This window comes from Microcaecilia unicolor, chromosome 13 (assembly GCF_901765095.1).
Source record: "Microcaecilia unicolor chromosome 13, aMicUni1.1, whole genome shotgun sequence".
Taxonomy (NCBI): domain Eukaryota; kingdom Metazoa; phylum Chordata; class Amphibia; order Gymnophiona; family Siphonopidae; genus Microcaecilia; species Microcaecilia unicolor.
Genome location: NC_044043.1, coordinates 47,760,142 through 47,784,988, shown reverse-complemented (window position 1 = coordinate 47,784,988; position 24,847 = coordinate 47,760,142). Strand labels below are relative to the sequence as shown.

At 45.0% G+C, this 24,847-nt stretch overlaps 1 protein-coding gene across 2 annotated transcripts in view; it reads right to left on the bottom strand.

The window, feature by feature from the left end:
* Window positions 1–24,847, bottom strand: part of BCAS3 (BCAS3 microtubule associated cell migration factor) — a 1,139,946-nt gene that overhangs the window by 465,468 nt on the left and 649,631 nt on the right. For both annotated transcript variants that reach the window (XM_030222408.1, XM_030222409.1), the window contains exons 18-19: window positions 18,062–18,227; window positions 8,334–8,434 (exon numbers count right to left, since the gene is read on the bottom strand). In XM_030222408.1, coding sequence (XP_030078268.1) covers window positions 8,334–8,434; window positions 18,062–18,227 — 267 coding nt within the window. The remainder of the gene's footprint in view (window positions 1–8,333; window positions 8,435–18,061; window positions 18,228–24,847) is intronic.

Below are 24,847 nucleotides of genomic sequence, written 5' to 3'. Positions count from 1 at the left end.
GTCCAGCTTCATCTAAGCATTGATTTAATTTATGAATGCTATCCTCAAGGTTCTCTCCAAGCTCATAATACACCTGGATATCATCTACAAATATCATGTATTTAATCTAAGCTGAATAAAGAAAATCTGTCTAAACGGTTGCACATATAAAATAAACAGGATCAGTGACAAAACTGATCTCTGTGAGACTCCCAAAGTTTATTCCCAGGGCTGTGAAAATTAATTTCTCCATTGTACATGTGATATACCCTTTGTAAAGGAGACAGTCAATCTCATATGTGAAGTAAAATGCAGCAACAGCTCACACTGGCTAAGTCTTCCCCTTTTGGTAGCACACAATGCAGCTTCCACTTACTTCTAGTGTGCAGAGGCTGGAGGAGAACACATTCCTCTACTTCCAGCTACATGAACCAACTCTACTGCCTCCCTCTTCTTTGGGGTGGTACGTGATGCTGCTCATCTTGGAGCCACTTGATCCCCGTATCAAATCTGTGCAGTAAGAAGAAAATTCTGTATGGGAGGGGAATTATGTGCAAATTCTGTGTTGCACAGTTCTATAGAATTCCTCCCATAAGAACACCTCATTCCTACTTGCAACACCCCCACCACTCCAGTACTCAGGTTCATCCATTATTCCAATGTACCTCAACCCTGCTCTGCAGCATATCTTGCTGTTCTAATATTGAGGCCACCAAAACACAACTCCGCCAATGCACTTCACTCCTGTCCTCTCACTTTCCCGTTATTTCAGTACTGTCTCACACATATAGCTATGCCAATGCACTTCATTCCTGTCCTGTCATACTCCCTTTTTTTTCCAGTACTGAATCCCATATATAATCCTTGTTCTACTGCATTGTCTCTTCTAGACTGAGGAGTTAGGCAATAGTGCAATCTGAAAGTATGCAACAAGGACCAAATAGTTGCTTTGCAGATTTCTCCTATCGGAATGTCTTTTAGAGGATCTACAGAGGCCAGGGCAGTATCAACTCTTCAGTGGTCCCCTACTGTGATATAAATACGTGCTAAAACTTCCCAATATGTAGTACCCCATGTAGTTCTGTCAACACAGGAAAACCGGAAGAGGAAGAAGCACTACTACTTGGGTGGGGTGGGAAGAATAAACAGGCCTCTGTAGGTAGTGGTGGCTTTATATTCCCTCCCACTCTTCTTTCTACCACAGTTAATTAACTAGGGCAACAATCTGCCTTGAGAGCCATTGAATCAGAACTTCTGACAGGGCAACTCCTAAACATTTGGGACCTAGGCACATGCCTATGCTTTAATCTTGTCCTGATAGAAACTGACATGGCTCTTGTTTGTCTTGGATAGACAAATCAACCTGTAGATAATAAAATGAATATAGTTCATTATCCAATTCGAAACAGTTCTTTTGACAACACCCAAGCCTATCCAGTAGAGGTCATAGGAAATGAAGAGCTGAGAAAAGGTTTGGCAGATTTCTGTGTGTTTGCGATAAAATGCCAGAGCTTTTCTGCAATCCAAAGTGTGAAAAACTTTCTCTCCAGGGTAGATATGTGATTTGGGATTGAAGCCTAGTAAATGTATGGACCAGTAAAGATGATAACACCTTTGGGTAAAAATTTCAGATGAGCCTGAGAAAAACTGAGTGCAGGGTAGATGAAATACTAATGATTGTAGTTCACTAATTCACCTAGTTGAGGAAATTGTTGTCAGGTAAAGTACTTTTAAGGGTAAAGATTCCATTGGTTAAAACTGTGACTTCCCAATTGAGTTAAGATTATATTTTGATTGGACCTGGAGGTTTTGTATGTAGAAGCCCTGCCATAAATTTAGACATTAGCAGGCACCTGGAAATATGGATATGTTTTCTTGTATTCCAAACAACTATGACATCATCAGCTAGGGGACAGTTTGTGCCTTTACCCAGGACACCTCAGTTTGGTATCACAGCTTTACCATTATTTTTAGGATAAAATATGACCTTGAAACTGTTGAAGGGCAGGGCTAAGTAGCCAGAAATCTATCTAGAAACAAAAAATGGTTCTTTGGCAGGGGAGTGAAAAAAAGGCTACATGATGTTGCAACAACATCAAACAGTCCAAGAAACGTGCCATAATGCAGCTTAGCTTTCACAACAACATTTTAACAACTGAAATCTATAAAGAAGTCATTCAACAGATGGACAGGTGGAGAAAGGAGCAATAATCTGGCGCCAGGGCTGCTTTTACCAGGCAGGCTTCAGACTTACACTCTTTTCACCCAGATGTCCACTTTTTGCATATTTAATCACTTCAGTCATGTAATATACTGGCATTTTCCACGCTGTCAATCAGGCCGAGGCCTTGGTTTGCCCTGGAGTCTCCTAGAGTGTCTATGCCATGCTGGTATATGCACTGGAGTGTATGAGGTGGAGAAGCCTTTCTCTTTACGAAACTTTTTAAGGGCTATCTCTGACAGATTTTCCATCTCTCTACTGCAGTCAGTGATTACTATACTGTGCAGTTTTCTTCCATCAATATGCTCCATGTTTTCTGCCTTAATGTTAAAAGAAGGGACAGTTCATACTATTAACAATAATATGCTTCAGAAAATTTCAAGTAACAGATTATGTACCGTATGTTCTTGGGTAGAAGCATATTACTAAGTCAGACTGAATCTAAAACAACACCTGAGGGTTTCCTGTTTTGGATGCTTTCCTCTGGATATGCTTTTAGAATGAAGTCCTTATAATAATTTCTATCATCAGTTTGCACACACTGCCTTTAAGGTGCTAAAATAATTTTGATTCTCAGTAAAGTCCTAGATGTCTCTTTCCTAGAATATTCAGTAAGACGGCAACGTAGAAGTTATTTAGTTTTAGGTCCGTTGATCCAGTTTCACTGTTAGGAAGACTGGCTTTCAGAAATGACAGTTCTATTTTTTTTTTTAATTACATTTTAGCACTGATTATACCTAAATGTATTGGAGAATAGATGCAATGGTACAGAAAACATGGGGTTTTTAAAAGGATCTTGATATAATTGTGGGGATGTAATTTTATTATGGACGTAAGATTACGGACGTTTTATTATACTAGCGGAGGGACTTGTTCATTAGTCTAGGCATTCAGAATTCACTACTACTTTCTCCCTGACACCGTCACTCTCTCTCTCTCTCTCATTCCTTCCTCCCTGTTCCCAGCACTTCCTCTCTCTCTCACTCAAAATACCTCCTTCCTGTCTCCAGGACTCACTTTTGGCCTCTCACTTCCTCAGTCACTGCTTGTGCCCAGCAGTCACTCTCTCTCCCTCCTTCTCTCTCGCAGTTCTCCTTTGTACTGAGTGGTCACTCTAAGCACTCATCAAAAGTGTCCTTATCATGTGTGTGTGCCTGTGCCCCTGGAACTGCATGGGTACTAACTGGGTTGAGAGTGTAGGTCATGATACTTAATGCGAGGTGGAAGATGGGCACAGGGTTTGTATGGTGGAGGGTGTTGTGTGTATGTTGGGAGTACACCGGGGGTTACAGCTCTGAGTACAGAGGGGGATGTAGGTAACTCAACTCCTTCCTTCTTTTCTCCCCCCTCTCTTGCTCATCCTCCCTCCTTTCCTCTTTTTCTTCCCACTTCACAGGCAGTTGTAGTGAAAGTACTGTCAGACCAGTCATGTATGAGGAATTCAGCCAGTAGGCCTAAGAGCAAGTGATAGTGAATGTACAAGCTGGAAGACAGTGGTGGCTTTGATTGCAAAGTAGCTGTGCATGGGGCTGCTTGAGTTGAGGGAGGATGGAAGTGCACCGGAGAAGCAGGAATGAGTGCGATAACCTGAGTGAGAGGCTATGTAGGGGCTCATTTTCAAAGCACTTAGACTTACAAAGTTCCACAAGTTATTATCTAAGTCCAAGTACTTTGAAAATATGCCTCCACAAGAGATAGAGACTGGAAGTATATGCTCAAGAAAATCAGTGGGTACAGCCCACTTGTCAGTTACAGATCCCAGGAAATGCTGCTGCCATTGCAGGTACTCTTAGCTGAGCCTGGGATGAGCAGGTGAAGTGGTCAATAAGGTTTCAGCTGTTTTTTTTAGGGGGGGGGGGGCGGGGGTTGTGTATGTAAACTGCTTTTTTCTTCACTTTCATGTGTTTTTTTGTTTTCTTCTACTTTACAGCTGTAACTTTTACCTATTGGTTAACTACTACTACTTATCATTTCTATAGCGCTACAAGGCATACGCTGACTTGTGTCTTCACGTGCTGGGTTTATTAAATGATTTAAGTTGTTTTGGTACATCCTTGATATTGTAAAATCAATTATATATGCTACCTAAAATAAATAATCAAATGCATGAAATGATCCAGGGCTGCAGTCCTTGATTTCTGGAAACGGTCATAACATCAGCTGCAGACCCAGATTATCATTTTACTCCTCAGTCTGTTCATCCCGGGCCAATAACACCTACAGTGGCAGCAGTTCGTCCTAGGCTCTGTGGCTAATAGCACCACAATGGAATGCAGTGAGTGGGCTGTGACACTGTGCAGCAGAATATACAGACACAAACCCCACAATATTCAGCCAGCAGCAGGCAGCGCGTTTAGTTGCCAGGGCCAGTGCTGCTCCTGGCTGGGTAAAAAACACTGAATATTGAGACCAAAACAAATACATCAATCCTTTCTGCTATTATGTATAGAGATGCATTTGATTGTATATTTACATACATTTGATTATTCTTAGTTATAATAACTATCATTGTGAATTGTTTTTGGGATGGTTATGCCAAAGTGATCCATAATTCATTTAAATGTTTAGCTAATTTACACCCATATTGTCCCTGCTTTTAATCTTAAGAACTTATGGGACTCATTTTCAAAACAGAAAGACATCCAAAAAATGGCACAATGCGGCAGATGGATGGATATTTTTGCAAAAACACCCAAATCATTATTTTTGAAACTCAATTCTAAGATGTTTTTCTATGCAGTTCATCTAAATCTCAAGGGGGTGTGTTGGAGGCATGTTTTGGACAAAGGCAGGCTTATGATTTAGATGTTTTTCTGTAATAACTAGCCGTTATGCCCGTTAAAACAGGCGAGATTTCCAGCTACCCTCCTCGCCAGGTCGCCGCTACCGTTCCCCCCCCCCCCCCCCCCCGGAGTCGCCGGCCCGGGCCCTCTCTTCGCGATTCAACTTACAGCGCCAAAACCACAGCAGGCAGATCAGCTGAGCTGCCGTCGGCCTTCCTTCTCTGCCTGTGTCCCGCCCTCGTGTGACGTAACGTTGGCGAGGGCGGGACAGAGGCAGGGAAGGAAGGCTGACGGCAGCTCAGCTGATCTGCCTGCTGCGTTTTCAGTGCTGTAAGTTGAATTGCGAAGAGAGGGCCCGGGTCGGGTGGAGGGGGGGGCGGCGGCGGTGACTCCAGTTGGGGGGGGGGAGCGGTTGCGACATCGGTGGTTCCCTCTCTCCCTCCCCTTCGCGCAGTTTCCCTCTCTGTCCCGCCCCCCGTCATCACGTATTGATGCGGGGGCAGGACAAAGAAGGAAAGTCTCTACTGCGCATTTGCGGGTGAGTACGGTCACTCGCAATTTATATGTTTGATGGAACATTGTAAAAAAAATAGGACATTTTTGGCTAGACCTGTTTCAATAACGACTAAGTGCCAAAAAGGTGCCCAAACTGACTAGATGACCACTGGAGGGATAAAGGCATGACCCCCTCCCCTTAATCACCCAGTGGTGAATGACCCTCTCCCACCCCCTAAGAGGTGAAAGTCAGGCTCTATTACAGCTGCAGATATAATGGCCATTCTTCATAGAGCAGCAAGTAGGTCCCTGGAGTAGCCCAGTAATCATGGCAGTGGCCTGTAAAGAAAAGGACCCAGGCCCATATCCCACTTTAACTGGTACACTTGTAGTGGAAAGTGTGAGTGCCCAAAACCCACAAAATATCTACTGAACTCACATATAGGTGACACCTGCAGGCATAAGGGCTATTGTAGTGGTGTACAGTTGGGTACTGTATATTTTTTGCTATTCCTGGAGGACTCACCATGCAATATAAGGGGTTATGATGTGACGTGGAGTGGAGGAGTGGCCTAGTGGTTAGTGTACTAGGTTTTGATCCTGGCATCCTGGGTTCAATTCCCACTGCAGCTCCTTGTGACCTTGGGCAAGTCACTTAGTCCTCCATTGCCTCAGGTACAAAACTTTGATTGTGAGCTCTCTAAGGACAGAGAAGGTACCTGTATATAATGTGTGACTGTTTCCTGCCTTGAACTTGATAACTTGGGACTTTTTAATGTGAAGTTCACTGCAGTGCACCTTAAGCTGCCCCACTGTTCTGATGGGATGTCTGTGTGGCCAATCTAGTAAGACTGCTGACCACCACACATCCCAATGGCTTGTCTGTGCATTTTTCCCTTTTTGTTTGAAAATGACCCTTAAAGAAATATACACTGAGCACAAAAATGTCTAAAACAGGACGAGTTTTGAACCAAAAAGATAGTCATTTTTCTGGTTTGAAAATGACCATGTTCGGCACTAGATTTTTGGATGTTTTTTGCAAAATGTCCAAAATCGGATTTGGACGTCATATCAAAAATGCCCCTCCACACGTCTAATTCGGGAGATGGACGTCTTTCTCTTGTGGGTGCCCAAACCGGTATAATCGAAAGCCGATTTTGGGCGTTTCCAACTGCACTCCGTCGCGGGAACGCATAAAGTTGACGGGGGCGTGTCGGAGGCGTGGTGAAGGCGGGACTGAGGCGTGGTTATCGGCTGAGCAGAGATGTGCGTGCTCGGCCGATAATGGAAAAAAGAAAGGCGTTTTCAGAGAGAATTTAGGTCACTTTTGTTGGACCCGTTTTTTTCACGAACAGGTCCCAAAAAAGTGCCCTAAATGACCAGATGACCACCGGAGGGAACCGGGGATGACCTCCCCTGACTCCCCCAGTGGTCACTAACCCCCTCCCACCAAAAAAAAACGAATGTTAAACACTTTTTTCCCAACTTGTAAGCCAGCCTCAAATGTCATCCCCCGCTCCATGACAGCTTGCTTGTTTTTTTTTTTCTTCCGATTTTTCCTCTCTGCATGGGTCCCGCGCAGCACCAACTAAAGTAAAATTGCTCTGGGGACCTGCATACTACTGTCATGGAGCTAGGTATGATATTTGAGGCTGGCATAGAGGCATCTCAGGGGGACCAGTGCACTACGAATGCTGGCCCCTCCCACGACCAAATGCCTTGGATTTGGTCGTTTTTGAGCTGGGACGCTTCGGTTTCGATTATCGCTAAAAAACAAAAACCCCCAGCTCAAAAAACGCCCTAATCCAATGTATTTTCGAAAAAAAAGATGGACGTCCATTTTTTTTGAAAATACAGTTCGGCCCGCCCCTTCATGGACCCGTTCTCGGAGATGGACGTTTTTACAAATGGGCGTTCGCGTTCGATTATGCCCCTCTTTGTATCCATCTGAAGCATTCTTAAACATACGTTAAGAAATATGCAGGCTAAAATTAAAGTAAATTTATAAGTGCATGCATTGAATGTTGAAGTAACTACCAATGTACTAAAGTAATAATATGTAGAGAATGCACATGCATATGAAATCATTATCTTAGTACCTCCTTCTCCATAATAACCAAAATAAAACACTGGTAAGCAAGAAGTAACTCCCTACCCAGCCTGATTACCTTCAACCCCCACTTTGTATCTCTGACAGCAAGAACCAAATTCCCATCCCCATTCCCAGTTCTAAGCTCCTGTTCCTGAAATCCTGATAGATTCCATTCCATCGAATACCTCCTCCCCACCTTCTGTGCCTTCCTTCCTACAAATTCATATCATGATCCTGTGTCCTTCTATTTCTCTTTACATGTAAAATGTCTGCTAAATATTTGAATGTTTTTACCATATCTTTCCATTCCCATCTGTCTTTTAGTGAGTTACCTAAGCCTCTGAGTACAGTTTGTTCTGTAACATTTTGCAGATCTTCTCTAAACTGAAGAGAAAAAAAAATTAGCAGTAACAACACAATCCCCAAAAGTATGAAACCAGAAAAGGAGGCAAAGTGGAGGTAAATGACACTCCAGGCCACAATTAAAAACATATGAGAAAACAGGATATTCTGGAAATCAAGTAGGGAATCTTCTTTCCTGTCACCTTGAAGGAAACAGAGAAACCTCAATGAGTGGCACAAAGCCCTGCTTTTGTATATACTGCATTACAACACTCACTAAAGTCCCACAAAAACCTCAAATGGCGGTTTGCCAACTAAAATATCTACCTATGCACTCTGAATCATAGTCGTTTACTATTTTGAGGCATATTATGCAGAAGAATTAAGAAAAATAGGAGGTAAATGAAGGTTTGTTACTTACTACCAGCCAGCAGATACTGACAGTATTGTACCACATCAGCTGCAAGAATCAAAGGGTGGCTTGAACTGAATGGTGGTTGCAGCTCATTCCACTGAGGGGTTCTGGGAAAATATTATAAGCATATTAATATTAAATCTGAACATGAATATAAATCAACACAGGCAAAAAAGATTAAGACTGCAAAGCTTCACACAGCAATTTATGTTTAAACAATTTTATTGTTATTAATGACAAACAATATAACAATTGAACAATTGAACCAGTATTCCACATTATCTCTCGCTCTCCCATCACAGATATCGATATGTTCTTATAACAGATTCAATGACTTCCTCTCTTAATACTCCCCTTGTAGAGGGATCGCATAATGTCTACAAACACAATCTATACTCTCTAGAAACACGATTCCGTAGATAAACAACAATAAGGTACCTACTACATAATCCTCCTTCCCTCCCCAAACCCCCTCCCCGACTGTAACTTCCCCCCTCCCTCCCCACCCTAGCCCTCCCGTCCCCCCCTCCTCATCCCCCCAGCCACCCCCCCTCCCCTCTTCCCCTACTCAGTCTGGTCGATCTTTATCGAATCAATAATAGGAAGTTCACTTTGCATTAAGAAGCAGGCTCCGGCCTCTTGGGCTTAGAATACGTAAGTAAGGGCCCCAAAGAGCCAAAAATGCGATCCTCTTTTTCTGTGAGAATCTAATCTCATTAGCCTCCCAGGAAATCAGCTGATGCAACTGATTTCTCCAGTGCCAGTAAGCCGGAGGGTCTTTGACCGTCCAGTATTGTAGTATGCATTTCCTTGCCAACAAACACATCTTGCGAATTAACAATACTTCAAAGCGATTCTGTCCTCTAAAGGACTCTGGCAGATCTAAAATTAATTGTTCAACTGTTCCCCGGGTCCTGACGCCCAGTCTCCTTTCCCAAAAGTCTCTAACCTGAGTCCAAAATCTTTTCACTCTAGGGCAACTCCAAAACATATGTAAAAATGTACCTGGGCTCGTTTCACATTTAATACAATTTGAGCCACGACCTCCTCCCATGTGTGCTAATTGTGTCATTGCTACATACCCTCTATGGATGCATCGATATGCACATTCTCTCAAACGAGCATCTGTGACTAAAGCAGGAATGCGCGCTACTATTCTCGGCACGTCCCATGCCCCTAGTTCGAAGCCCAATTCTTTTTCCCATGCTTTTTTCAGCGATCCATACTCCCTAGGGGGTTGCCATCTTTGTAATGCTTTACAGAGTAAGGAGACCGTAACTTCTCCCTCGCCCATTGAATGAAAAAACTCTCGTAACTTACCCCCCACCTGTCTGGACAAGGAAGACTCCGGTAATGATGCCATATAATGTTGTATTTGTCTTATGGCAAACCTATTACCCCAGGAATCTCCCACTCTACGTAGTATTTCTTCAGTTAGCAGGGGCCGCCCATCTCCATCTAGCAGATCTCCCAAGCATATAAGTCCTTGTTTCTCCCAATCTACAAAATACCGACTCGACATCCCGGGTATAAATTCGCAATTCCCACAGATTGTAAGTTGATCTGATACTGTTGGATCTCCCCCAAGCTGCCGCACCAGTTTCCTCCATGCCTCCCTTAGCGGGCGTACCAACACACTTCTACGCAATCCCTCCGGCAGGTTACTTATTTTGTGGTGTAGCAATGAAAAAAGTCTATAAGATCCCAAGTATGCCCTCTCCATCGTTATAGGAGTATAGCGTTGTGCTCCTAGAAACCAATCTCTTAAATGGCGTAACTGACATGCCTGATTATATAATGCTAAATTCGGCATTCCCACTCCACCCAACCTCCAGTTACCGACCAAGCAAGAAAATCGGACTCTTGGTTTCTTTCCCTTCCAGCAAAACTTAGAAGCCAGTGAATAAAACTTTTGCAAATCCTTCTTACACAACCAAATTGGCAGTGTCTGCAAAACATACAGCCACCTAGGGAATAGTACCATTTTAATCAGATTGATTCTCCCCAACAGCGATAACGGTAAATCCATCCAGCCTTGTAAAACGTTTCGTGTCTCCTGCAACAACCAAGTAGTATTAAGAGCATATAAACGAGAGGTGTCCATGGGCAGCAGAATCCCCAAATACTTAAAAGAATCTTGCGCCTGCCTCAGAGGGAACTCCCCTCTCCATTCTCTCCATATCTCCCCCGAAGAGGCCAAGGCTTCTGATTTCTCACGATTCAACCGAAAACCCGCATAGTCTCCATACTCTGAGAAGACCTCCAACAATGCATCCAAAGATTCCTGCGGGTTCGTCAAATGAACTAAAATATCATCAGCAAATGCTGCCACCTTAAACACCTCTCCTCCTATCTGCATGCCAGCTATATCTGGTTGCTCCATTATGTCTCTCAATAAAGGATCTAACGTGAGTACAAACAAAAGAGGTGATAGGGGGCAGCCCTGCCGTGTTCCTCTAGCTATGTCAAAATCTGATGTCACAAGCCCATTCACCGAGATTCGGGCTCTCGGATTCGAATACAAAGCTTTTATCCCTGACACAAATCTACCTGAAAATCCATATTTCCGAAGGACCGCATACAAGAATTCCCAATGGACCCGATCAAAAGCTTTTTCCGCGTCAACGCTTATTAAAAGTGATTTTTTGTTCTCTCTATTGCTGGCTTCCAAAGATGTCAGGATTTTATGGATATTTTTAGCAATTGTTCTGTCCTTTACAAATCCTACTTGGGTATCCTGAATTAAGTTGGGTAGTATGTTTGCTAGTCTATTCGCCATGATCTTAGCTAGTAATTTAATCTCAAAATTTAAGAGTGAGATCGGCCGGTATGATGTCGCCAATTCCGGATCTTTCCCTTTCTTAGGAATTACAACAATACATGCAGTGTTCAGTTCTGGGGGCACCTGTTCTCGCTCCACCAACGCATTAAACATTAAGGTTAAAGGCTCTATTATCTCCTCTCCCATTAGTTTGTAAAATTCCGCCCTATAACCATCTATTCCAGGGGCTTTCATCAACTGACTTTGTTTAATGGCCCATGATACCTCGTCTGTCGTAATTAGGCTATTAAGCCTCTGTTCATCTTGCGAGGTGAGACTCGGCAACTCCATCTGTTCTAAATAAGAGTCCCCCGATAGGCCTTTATCCATTGGGTTCTCATACAGCTTCCTATAATAGTCATAAAAAACCTCGCTAATGCCTTGGTCTGTGGAGATTCTCCTATTTAGCTCATTTTTCATGGTCAGTATCCTAGTTTTCCCCTGTTTATTCGCAATTAAACGCGCCATTAATCTCCCTCCTTTATTGCCATATTTATATAACTGATATTTATAATAATTTTGCGTTTTCACGGTTTTTTGATGAAGAAGTTCATTTAATGCCGTCTGTACGGATAATAAATGCTGTTTATTATCCAGAGAGGGTTGTCGACCATAACTTCTCCTCGCCTTACATACTAATTGGCTCAATCTCAGTATTTCTTGTATCCTGGCCTTACGCTTATGGGCCATATAGCTGATGATTTCCCCTCTAAACACCGCTTTAGCCGCTTCCCAATAGAGGATCGGGCGATTCGCATATGGCTCATTATGTAGCTTATATTCGTTCCAACTACGAATCATAGATGCCTTAAACACTGGGTCTCGATAGAGTTCCACAGGAAATGTCCATCTATTCCTTCTTGCCCTCTCCTCTTTGGGTAACCAGCACATTTCCACCCATGCATGGTCTGAAATTACTGTGGCCCCTATAACTGCACTTGGCACTGAACCAAAAAGCTGTTCCGAAACTAATAGATAGTCGATTCGTGCTTGCGTATCGTGTGCTCGTGAAAGATGCGTGTAGTCCCTCCCTTGTGGTTCGAGAGTCCGCCAAACATCTACCAGCCCCATCTGTCGACAGAGATTGGGCAGCCCCCGATTTTCCTGTCTAGGTATCTGTCTCCGTGGCCCAGTACAATCTATCTGTGGGTCCATTACTGTGTTAAAATCTCCACCAAGTATTATGGGTAGAGAGCTCTGTTGTAGTAATTTCAGTGTTATCATCTTATAAAACCTCCTGTCATAGTGGTTCGGGGCATATATATTCCCAAACAGCACTGTCTGTCTATTTATAGTAGCTGCACAGATCAGAAATCTCCCCCCCGGATCTGTATATCGGGTCTCCAATTTATCTACAATCCCTTTTCTGAACAAGATGGCAACCCCTCCTTTCTTTCCCTTGGCTGCTGCTGAGATGCAATCTCCCACCCACCAAGTGCGCAACTTCGCATGTTCCACATCTGATAAGTGGGTTTCTTGCAATAAAGCTATATATTCCAAATTGACCTGGAGTTATCGTTAAGGGTCTACTGGGAGTGAATCCATTCTGATCTTGGTGGGTAAGGAAGGGAAGTATTTCGCTTAGATGTGTTGCTAGAATTTAGATTGTAAGCTCTTTGAGCAGGGACTGTCTTTCTTCTATGTTTGTGCAGCGCTGCGTATGCCTTGTAGCGCTATAGAAATGCTAAATAGTAGTAGTAGTAGTATCTACTTTGTGTCGCTGTAGATGCTGCAAGATTTTAGAACGTTTAATGGGGGAAGAGATTCCTCCCACATTCCATGTAACAACTTTCAGTGGGCCCTCTTCCTGTTAGACTCCTTTCTTTGTGATCTATATCTTCTTTGTTTAAAAGAGGGGTGTCCCAGCCACCACCCCCCTCCCAGTTCCAAAATGTGCCATTTACTTCCCTTCCAAATCTTCATATGTTGTGTCTTCCAGACCTTTACATTTCCCCCCCCCTGAACCCCCCCCTCCCTCCACCCTACTACCCCTGCCCCCCTTAGCTAACCCTAGTCCCTCTTGTGACTTCCCCCAGCCCCAGTACAGGACCATGACGTATAACGTCCCTTACCCCCTCCCTCATGTAAATCAAACCCCCCTCATCCTTATATCAACAACATAAAATTATTAACAATAGTATTGAAAATCAAAACTCTGTATATGTTCAGCTTATATACATCAACATCTCTATTTTGCAACCTTTCACTTGTCTTGTCTGCTTGTTAAGCTGTTTCTATTTCTTCAGAATCTTCCAAGACCTGATATCTCTAGTAAGTGTGTCTTGCCTCTCAGCTTCTGGTCCGGTCTGTATATCCCCAGTCTTCCTGCTACTTTGCAAGTTCTTATCAACGGCAGCCCATAATAGTTTTTATTTTAATGGTTCAGTTGCTTCACCGCTGCTTATCTGTTTCCTCTTAATATCAAAATCAGTGGTTAATAGGCAAAGTGCTGTCATTGCATTAAACAGTAATAACCCATGTTCAACGTAACATTTTGTAATCCATGTTCACTTCAACCTTATAGCTGTCCACTCTGTATCCATCATATTCTCAAGCCTTTTGGCTCTCTTATAATCAACGATTCTCAATAGAACTCAAAAAGGCCTGTGCTTTGTCCACTGAAGTGAAAATTTTTGTCTCCGCCTGGTAGGTGACCCGTAATTTTGCTGGATATTGCAAGGCGAAACGAATTTTCTTTTCAAATAGTTGTGTACAAATCGGGGAAAACTTCCTCCTTTGCAACGCCACCGCTGCCGAATAATCCTGGAAGCACAAAATTTTTTTGTTTTCATAGTGCAGTTCTTGATCTTTCCGCAGAGCCTGCAGTATAGCTTCTTTATGTGCAGAATTTAATAGTCGGCAGATCACCACACGCGACCCCCCGCTTTCCGAGCGTCTGGGTCCCACCCGGTGTGCCCTCTCCACTCGGAGGGCTCCCATATCTGCAGGTATTTGTATTTGTTCAATGAGCCAGTTTTCTATAAAGGCTCTCAGATTAGTTGTTCCTAGTTCCTCGGGCAGACCAACAAATCTCAAATTATTTCTGCGCGATCTGTTTTCGAGATCTTCCAGCTTTTCTTCATATGCTTCTAGTTGGGTTCTGAGTTTTACATTTTCTGCCTCAATTTTCAGTACTGTATCTTCCAAGGCCCCCTGGCGTTGTTGAAACTCTGCTAGGTCTTTGTTCAACTGTCCTAAATTCTCCTGGACTAAATCTAGTTTATTATCAATAGGAGCTAATCGCCTGTCTAGCAGAGGCTCCATGGCATTCGTTACCTCCGCCACCACCTCCGCTACCCAAGCCGAACTCACTGTGTGCGCCGGCGGGCTTGGCGGGGCCGCCATTTTGTCTTCTCCAACACGTGTTTTATCTTTAGCGCTCCGAGCGCTTTTCGCTGCCATAATGTCACGTTTGATCAGGCAATAGTGTACCTCTTGGTTTCCGATTCCAGATTTATAAGGTTGGGGGGGTCGCTGCTGCTTAAATCGCCAGGTTTTGAGGGTTTATCGGGTAAGCTGACAGGAGCGGGAGATTCAGCAACCGCTCCTGTTCATGACGTCACGTCCTCCCCTCACACAGCAATTTAATGACAAGATTAGAATGGTGAGGAAACATACAAATCAAATGCAGAAAAATCATCTATCATAGAATATAAGAGTACAGAAACCATTGGGTACAATCAAGCATGTCATATAACGTATCATATTTAGGGCTTGATTCACTAAGACTTTTTTTTCCTGATGGACACGGAGGGGAAAATTCTATAACTCACTGACTCCATTTGTTACCCCGAGGAGAACATCTGGGCATCCAGATTCCATCACAAAATATTAGCGCAGCCTGGTATCTGGCATGCTTTATGTTTATATACCCACTGTTACACCAGCCATAGGATGTAAGTTATGCGCTAAGTGAGAATCCCACTCATGTATGCCCCCCCCTTGTATTTATTTGCACCCTTACAGGCTTAGGTGCCCTGCTAGTATTTACCTAAAAAAAGTGCTAGTATTCTGTAAATTACATGTGCGAGGGGCATGTAAATGCTGGTACCCAGTTACAGAATTGCCCTTTGAATAGGAGAAAATAAATCAGGCCCTAAGTGTGAAAAGCTCTTTCTTAGACTGTAGATATTTTCATTAAAAGTTAACAGGTCAGCGCAGTGGTGGATTCCACCTTCAAGTTTATTATAAACTTAATATACTGCTCAGGAGAATCTATCTGAGCTGTTTACATTCTGTTCAGTTGCAATAAGAATCAGGAACTAAGTTCATAAAGGTTCCAGTTTGGCAAGCTGGCCTGACTTGGCATAAAATCATCACTGGTAATATAGAAATTAAAAGCTTTGAAAGTCGATATTCAGCCAATGGCAGTCTGCAGTTTCTTGTCCACCGCCGGGTTTATGCCTGGATATTTGATACAATGCCTTGTCTGCAATGAATATCCAGTTGTATGCGGCTAGCTAAAACTTATATTTTATGTTTATTACCAAATCTTGATATACTACATTATCTGTCTTGCGGGTCAATGCGATGTAGAATAAAAATTTAGGAGAAAAGGAAAAGGAATGCCAATTTAATTATAAGAAAGGGCAAACAATCATACTTATAATAGTACAGCAAGAAAAAGGTAATACAGCAGGGAGGAGAACGCAATCCAGGAAAGTATCTATTGCAACCGTACCTCAGGACGTGTGCTTAAAAACAGAATTCAGCACTTAAGTGCATAAGATGAACTGTACAAAGACAGGACAGTGTTTTATGTGGTCACCTTATGTGGTTAAGTGTTGAATGTTGGCTCTGTCCCCAGACCACCCACAAAACAGCCAGGTTTGTGTTTCTCAGTAATTACTGAGACTCAGTAGCACCAACCGCTGCCCGGATGCGTTCATCAAGGGCTGACACCGGGAAAAGCTGAGGCACAGGTTGCAGAACTGCAGGGGTAGACGCGGGAGTGGGATCTCGGCTGCTTGGAGACAGGCGCATCGGCACCTCTTATATGGAGGGGGAGCGGTTCTCCCGGCACTGACGTTTCTCGGGTGACGAATCCTTCAATGCCCCAGAGCTCCTGGCACCATGCATTGAGGGTGACTGATGATGATACTTCTTGGCCTTCACCCGGAGCGTGTCACAAAGATTCCTTGGTGCTGACGAGGACGACATCGAATCCTCACATCACCTCGGGGTCAGGTCCAATGATGGATGGTCCCGGAGGGCCTGCACAGCAGGAGGCCTCGAGACAGGTGGAGACCCACTCGATGCTTCACTGCTCCCAGTGTCTAAGGGTCTAGAAGCAGCCATGCTTACCGACGCTCCTGATGTCAGTGCGATGCTTGATATCGATGCTGACGTCGAGGAACCGGCCTTGGCTCCACAAATCCTCTTCCTGATGTCAGTGTGATGCTTGACATCGATGCCAATGCCTCCGACCTTGATGCCAACATCGAGGAACTGGCCTTAGCTCCAAAACTCCTCTCTCGTTGAGCCTGTTGAGAAAGCTGGGTCCTCTTTTTCATGCGAAGACAGGGAACACAGTCAGCAGGGCTACGGTCGGGCCCAAGACACTGCAGACACACAGAATGGGTGTCTTTTCCCAAGACAGTCAGACTGCACCTGGTACAGCGCTTGGAGCAACTGGGAATCTTCTTGGACATGGACAGAAAAACTTTGTCGGCTAAATTAAACAACTCTATGGTACCTGAAAAAAGGGCAAGGCACAGAGAAAAACAAAGGGAGAGAATGATCAAAGTCAGGGCCTAAAATCAGCCTGATGACGACGGAAAAAAAAATAAAACTTAAAATTGGGCAATACAATTATAACGAAATTAAAGGAAGGGTAAAAAAGGGTTCCAATACAAGGAGCCAAAAGAAAATGAAAAATACAGCCAGAAGGAACAAAAGCTCTCAAAAAAATGGGCACCTTCTCCTCACCCTGAAAAAAGAAAACTGAGGAGACCGTATTCGCACAATGGTCGGGAAGGCACTCACACGTGCACAATGGAGCGTGACTTGCACTCCGCAAAGCTCTCTTTTTAGCTTTGGCAAAATGCCAGACCGTGTGACGTGAATCGGCGTCATCCACTGGTTAGAAGATAGAAGCCTGCTTGTCTTCTGAGAATATTGATTAAATCAAATACAAGAATACAGAACACTGAAAAGAGGCAAAGTCCAATCAAATATTTCTAAAACATCAGAAACTAATGAGAATAATGCTTTTGGTTTGTTCTGTTCCACCCAGAATACAACACCTCTCGGGAGCTAGTTTTTCAACTTTCTTTACTAAAGTGCAATTATATGACCAGAAAATGCGTACTACTGGGCAATCAGAAGGCAGGTGCACTTACAACCAAAGCAAATATGTGTCTATGTGCTGCAGAATCTTCTTATGGGGAATTCCTGAGGAGCTGTTTTCATCTTACCTGTGTCTGAAGAATTGAATAATATAAACAGCATATAGAAAAAATATATTTGAGCATTTTCATATATTTTCTTCAGATAATTTTCTGATTCTTAATTTTCCCAAGGTATTACTCATTTAAGGAGAAATTGTGTTGAAGCTTTCACAGCTAATATAAGCTTTCCAAGTGAATAGATCATTCTGTATTTCAAAAAGTTTTTCTGGTCATTTGCATTAGAGAAGCAACAATTTGGTGGAGTTTTTTTATGACTAATGATTGGGGAGAGCCACCCACGGATATGAAGGTTTACCTTACATGTGGATGTGAATCTCATGGTGTCTGAAGTCTTTTTTCTCCACTGCTTGGATAAGCTGCTGACATTATCTTATATGACCCTTCTGGAGATACAGAATAAACAGTGGAGATTTGTTTGTGAATTGTGATTATTGACTCCACTGATTCTTTGAGTGTGGTGTATTAAAAATTACCCATATTATCCATCAAATAGTCCTGCATACCTCACCAAGCTCCAGCTTGCTCGGGGAGATGTCACCATTTCTAGAGGGGTATCATCATTGATCTTCAGGGCAGTACTAAGGGGTCGTGGTTCCAAAACATGTTCCACTAATGTGCCATAGCAACTGATGACATATAGAGACTCCACGACAAACTGTTTGATTTGATCTGCCAACAGAAATAGAAAATCAATTTTTACACCACCATGTAATCATTGCTAGAGAAACACAGAAAAGGATATTCAGGCATGTCTTTCATTTTTTATTCTTCAGAAATGGATTCCTCTCTTCCAACTGAGTTAATTATATGCTACTTTTATTCAAAATGTATTTGTAAACATTCAAAGATTTTAAATAGAAAAACGTTTTGGTGGAAAGGAGGGTTCACACACATCTGAGTCTACAAACTGCTTACACTAGTGCAGTTCTCAAATTAAAGGTTACATGATTTTATTATGCTGTGAGAAGCCTCTGTGTTTTAAAACAAGATCTCTCTCTAAAACATATAATTAAGACGTTAGATAAGTGGAATAAGGTTCAGGAGATGTGTTGACAATGAATTCAAAAGTAACCTCTGGCACTATGCTTGCTCTTGAGCAAGTCACTTATGGGTTAATTCTATAAGTGAATGCCTCCTTTTAGGTACCCTAATGATGCATAGTGAGAGCCTATTCTACAACGGCATCTGGTTGCCCAGGATTTACAATGCACTAACTTCTTATCAATTTGTATAATTTTAGTATTTCACAAGCTCTCTGAGGGATAAATCTTCATCTAGGTCCAATTTAGCTCTCAGCTGATGAAAGGCCTGCAAAATGGTTTGAAAAGGCAAATATGTTCCTGAATTGGGATATGTTACTATAATCACCATGTTACTGTACCCAAAAGTATTTTCAGGGGGGGATTAGCCTGGCTCGCCTTTCCTTCTAACAGAGCCAAACTGGTTGGTCTGTGGTGTCCATTGTGGTGAACCAATAAACTGCGTGCCCTCGGTATGGGACCTAAAATGACTGACTGGGTTAAAAACTGGTTAAGTGGAAGGAGACAGAGGATAGTGGTAAATGGAGCTTGCTCTCAGGAAAGGGATGTTATCAGTGGTGTACCGCAAGGTTCGGTCCTCAGGCCGTCTTTTTTTTAACATCTTTGTGAGTGATATTCCAGAAGGACTGTATGGTAAGGTTTGTCTCTTTGCAGATGACACCAAACTCTGTAATAGGGTGGACACCCCAGAGGGTGTAGATGGTATGAAAAAGGATCTAGCGAAGCTTGAAGAATGGTCCAATAATTGGCAACTAAGATTTAATTTTACAAAATGCAGGGTCATACACTTGGGGTACAAAAATCCAAGGGAACAGTATATTATAAGGGGTGAATTGCTTCTGTATATGAAAGAAGAGTGGGACTTGGGGGTGATTGTGTCTAATGATCTTAAGATGGCCATCAGGCAGAAAAGGCAACAGCCAAAGACAGAAAGATGCTTGGGTGCATAAGGAAAGGGATGACCAAAAGGAAAAAAGAGCTGATAGTGCTCTTGTATGGTGAGGCCCCATTTAGAGTACTGCGTACAATTCTGAGGCCGCACCTATGGAAAGATATAAACAAAATGGAGTCGGTCCAGAGGGTGGCTACAAAATTAGTAAGCGGTCTCTGTCATAAAACATACAGGTTAACACTGATTTGTTCTGGGGTAACTGGTCGTTCTGGTTTCACAATTACTTATGTATCAGTATCCTAATGAAACCTTATTTTTTGTTGTTGTTGTTTTTGTTTATTTGCTCGTATCGTGCAATAAATCAAACTGTCTATGTGATTATTTTCTTAAAATTAAATGCAAACATGCAGTGCTCAGTTATCACCTATTACAACGGAAATGGTTATTCTTAGTAATAGTGTGAACCAGACATCATAGCACTGCTGCCCTGCCTACCTCCATGCAATATCACTACATAGTTCAACGTTGTAGTATTATTTAGTAACGGAGGAAAACCTCTGGTTCTGTTATTTTCACTTATCTTATGGCTGCAGTACTGTTCCGTGTTGATGCTGGTTCGCCCTTACTTCGGTGTAACAGCTGAATGTGTTGTGCTCGTGAGATTCCGATTACTTATATAATGTTAATTCTTTTCCATTCAAACACTTGATCTTTAATTCTCAACTGGATCTTTAGTTGAGAATTAAAGACCAAGTGTTTGAACGGGCAGCAGTGCTATGATGTCTGGTACACACTATTAAGCGAATGCTACATACCTGTAGAAGGTATTCTCCGAGGACAGCAGGCTGATTGTTCTCACTGATGGGTGACGTCCACGGCAGCCCCTCCAATCGGAATCTTCACTAGCAAAGTCCTTTGCTAGCCCTCGCGCGCCCGCGCGCACCGCGCATGTGCGGCCGTCTTCCCGCCCGAAACCGGCTCGAGCCGGCCAGTCTCATAAGTAGCAAAAGAGATACAAGGGAAGACACAACTCCAAAGGGGAGGCGGGCGGGTTTGTGAGAACAATCAGCCTGCTGTCCTCGGAGAATACCTTCTACAGGTATGTAGCATTCGCTTTCTCCGAGGACAAGCAGGCTGCTTGTTCTCACTGATGGGGTATCCCTAGCCCCCAGGCTCACTCAAAACAACAACCATGGTCAATTGGGCCTCGCAACGGCGAGGACATAACTGAGATTGACCTAAAAAAATTTACCAACTAACTGAGAGTGCAGCCTGGAACAGAACAAACAGGGCCCTCGGGGGGTGGAGTTGGATCCTAAAGCCCAAACAGGTTCTGAAGAACTGACTGCTCGAACCGACTGTCGCGTCGGGTATCCTGCTGCAGGCAGTAATGAGATGTGAATGTGTGGACAGATGACCACGTCGCAGCTTTGCAAATTTCTTCAATGGAGGCTGACTTCAAGTGGGCTACCGACGCAGCCATGGCTCTAACATTATGAGCCGTGACATGACCCTCAAGAGCCAGCCCCGCCTGGGCGTAAGTGAAGGAAATGCAATCTGCTAGCCAATTGGATATGGTGCGTTTCCCCACAGCCACTCCCCTCCTATTGGGATCAAAAGAAACAAACAATTGGGCGGACTGTCTGTTGGGCTGTGTCTGCTCCAGATAGAAGGCCAATGCTCTCTTGCAGTCCAATGTGTGCAGCTGACGTTCAGCAGGGCAGGAATGAGGACGGGGAAAGAATGTTGGCAAGACAATTGACTGGTTCAGATGGAACTCCGACACGACCTTTGGCAAGAACTTAGGGTGAGTGCGGAGGACTACTCTGTTATGATGAAATTTGGTGTAAGGGGCCTGGGCTACCAGGGCCTGAAGCTCACTGACTCTACGAGCTGAAGTAACTGCCACCAAGAAAATGACCTTCCAGGTCAAGTACTTCAGATGGCAGGAGTTCAGTGGCTCAAAAGGAGGTTTCATCAGCTGGGTGAGAACGACATTGAGATCCCATGACACTGTAGGAGGCTTGACAGGGGGCTTTGACAAAAGCAAACCTCTCATGAATCGAACAACTAAAGGCTGTCCCGAGATCGGCTTACCTTCCACATGGTAATGGTATGCACTGATTGCACTAAGGTGAACCCTTACAGAGTTGGTCTTGAGGCCAGACTCAGACAAGTGCAGAAGGTATTCAAGCAGGGTCTGTGTAGGACAAGAGCGAGGATCTAGGGCCTTGCTGTCACACCATACGGCAAACCTCCTCCATAGAAAGAAGTAACTCCTCTTGGTGGAATCTTTCCTGGAAGCAAGCAAGATGCGGGAGACACCCTCTGACAGACCCAAAGAGGCAAAGTCTACGCTCTCAACATCCAGGCCGTGAGAGCCAGGGACCGGAGGTTGGGATGCAGAAGAGCCCCTTCGTCCTGCGTGATGAGAGTCGGAAAACACTCCAATCTCCACGGTTCTTCGGAGGACAACTCCAGAAGAAGAGGGAACCAGATCTGATGCGGCCAAAAAGGAGCAATCAGAATCATGGTGCCTCGGTCTTGCTTGAGTTTCAACAAAGTCTTCCCCACCAGAGGTATGGGAGGATAAGCATACAGCAGGCCCTCCCCCCAATCCAGGAGGAAGGCATCCGATGCCAGTCTGCCGTGGGCCTGAAGCCTGGAACAGAACTGAGGGACTTTGTGGTTGGCTCGAGATGCGAAGAGATCCACCAAGGGGGTGCCCCACGCTTGGAAGATCTGGCGCACCACTCGGGAGTTGAGCGACCACTCGTGAGGTTGCATAATCCTGCTCAACCTGTCGGCCAGACTGTTGTTTACGCCTGCCAGATATGTGGCTTGGAGCACCATGCCGTGCCGGCGAGCCCAGAGCCACATGCTGACGGCTTCCTGACACAGGGGGCGAGATCCGGTGCCCCCCTGCTTGTTGACGTAGTACATGGCAACCTGGTTGTCTGTCTGAATTTGGATAATTTGGTGGGACAGCCGATCTCTGAAAGCCTTCAGAGCGTTCCAGATCGCTCTCAACTCCAGGAGATTGATCTGTAGATCGCGTTCCTGGAGGGACCAGCTTCCTTGGGTGTGAAGCCCATCGACATGAGCTCCCCATCCCAGGAGAGACGCAACCGTGGTCAGCACTTTTTGTGGCTGAGGAATTTGGAAAGGACGTCCCAGAGTCAAATTGGAGCAAATCGTCCACCAATACAGGGATTCGAGAAAACTCGTGGACAGGTGGATCACGTCTTCTAGATCCCCAGCAGCCTGAAACCACTGGGAAGCTAGGGTCCATTGAGCAGATCTCATGTGAAGGCGGGCCATGGGAGTCACATGAACTGTGGAGGCCATGTGGCCCAGCAATCTCAACATCTGCCGAGCTGTGATCTGCTGGGACGCTCGCACCCGCGAGACGAGGGACAACAAGTTGTTGGCCCTCGCCTCTGGGAGATAGGCGCGAGCCGTCCGAGAATCCAGCAGAGCTCCTATGAATTCGAGTCTCTGCGCCGGGAGAAGATGGGACTTTGGGTAATTTATCACGAACCCCAGTAGCTCCAGGAGGCGAATAGTCATCTGCATGGACTGCAGGGCTCCTGCCTCGGACGTGTTCTTCACCAGCCAATCGTCGAGATATGGGAACACGTGCACCCCCAGCCTGCGAAGTGCTGCTGCTACTACAGCCAAGCACTTTGTGAACACCCTGGGCGCAGAGGCGAGCCCAAAGAATAGCACACAGTACTGGAAGTGACGTGTGCCCAGCTGAAATCGCAGATACTGTCTGTGAGCTGGCAGTATCGGGATGTGTGTGTAGGCATCCTTCAAGTCCAGAGAGCATAGCCAATCGTTTTCCTGAATCATGGGAAGTAGGGTGCCCAGGGAAAGCATCCTGAACTTTTCTTTGACCAGATATTTGTTCAGGGCCCTTAGGTCTAGGATGGGACGCATCCCCCCTGTTTTCTTTTCCACAAGGAAGTACCTGGAATAGAATCCCAGCCCTTCTTGCCCGGATGGCACGGGCTCGACCGCATTGGCGCTGAGAAGGGCGGAGAGTTCCTCTGCAAGTACCTGCTTGTGCTGGAAGCTGTAAGACTGAGCTCCCGGTGGACAATTTGGAGGTTTTGAGGCCAAATTGAGGGTGTATCCTTGCCGGACTATTTGGAGAACCCACTGATCGGAGGTTATGAGAGGCCACCTTTGGTGAAAAGCTTTCAACCTCCCTCCGACTGGCAGGTCGCCCGGCACTGACACTTGGATGGCGGCTATGCTCTGCTGGAGCCAGTCAAAAGCTCGCCCCTTGCTTTTGCTGGGGAGCCAAGGGGCCTTGCTGAGTCGCACGCTGCTGACGAGAGCGAGCGCGCTGGGGCTTAGCCTGGGCCGCAGGCTGTCGAGAAGGAGGATTGTACCTACGCTTGCCAGAAGAGTAGGGAACAGTCTTCCTTCCCCCGAAAAATCGTCTACCTGTAGAGGTAGAAGCTGAAGGCTGCCGGCGGGAGAACTTGTCGAATGCGGTGTCCCGCTGGTGGAGCTGCTCTACCACCTGTTCGACTTTCTCTCCAAAAATATTATCCGCACGGCAAGGCGAGTCCGCAATCCGCTGCTGGATTCTATTCTCCAGGTCGGAGGCACGCAGCCATGAGAGCCTGCGCATCACCACACCTTGAGCAGCGGCCCTGGACGCAACATCAAAGGTATCATACACCCCTCTGGCCAGGAATTTTCTGCACGCCTTCAGCTGCCTGACCACCTCCTGAAAAGGCTTGGCTTGCTCAGGGGGGAGAGCATCAACCAAGCCCGCCAACTGCCGCACATTGTTCCGCATGTGTATGCTCGTGTAGAGCTGGTAAGACTGAATTTTGGCCACGAGCATAGAAGAATGGTAGGCCTTCCTCCCAAAGGAGTCTAAGGTTCTAGAGTCCTTGCCCGGGGGCGCCGAAGCATGCTCCCTAGAACTCTTAGCCTTCTTTAGGGCCAGATCCACAACTCCAGAATCATGAGGCAACTGAGTGCGCATCAGATCTGGGTCCCCATGGATCCGGTACTGGGACTCGATCTTCTTGGGGATGTGGGGATTAGTTAATGGTTTTGTCCAGTTCGCAAGCAATGTCTTTTTTAGGACATGGTGCAAGGGAACAGTGGACGCTTCCTTAGGTGGAGAAGGATAGTCCAGGAGCTCAAACATTTCAGCCCTGGGCTCGTCCTCCACAACCACCGGGAAGGGGATGGCCGTAGACATCTCCCGGACAAAGGAAGCGAAAGACAGACTCTCAGGAGGAGAAAGCTGTCTTTCAGGAGAGGGAGTGGGATCGGAAGGAAGACCCTCAGACTCCTCGTCAGAGAAATATCTGGGGTCTTCTTCCTCT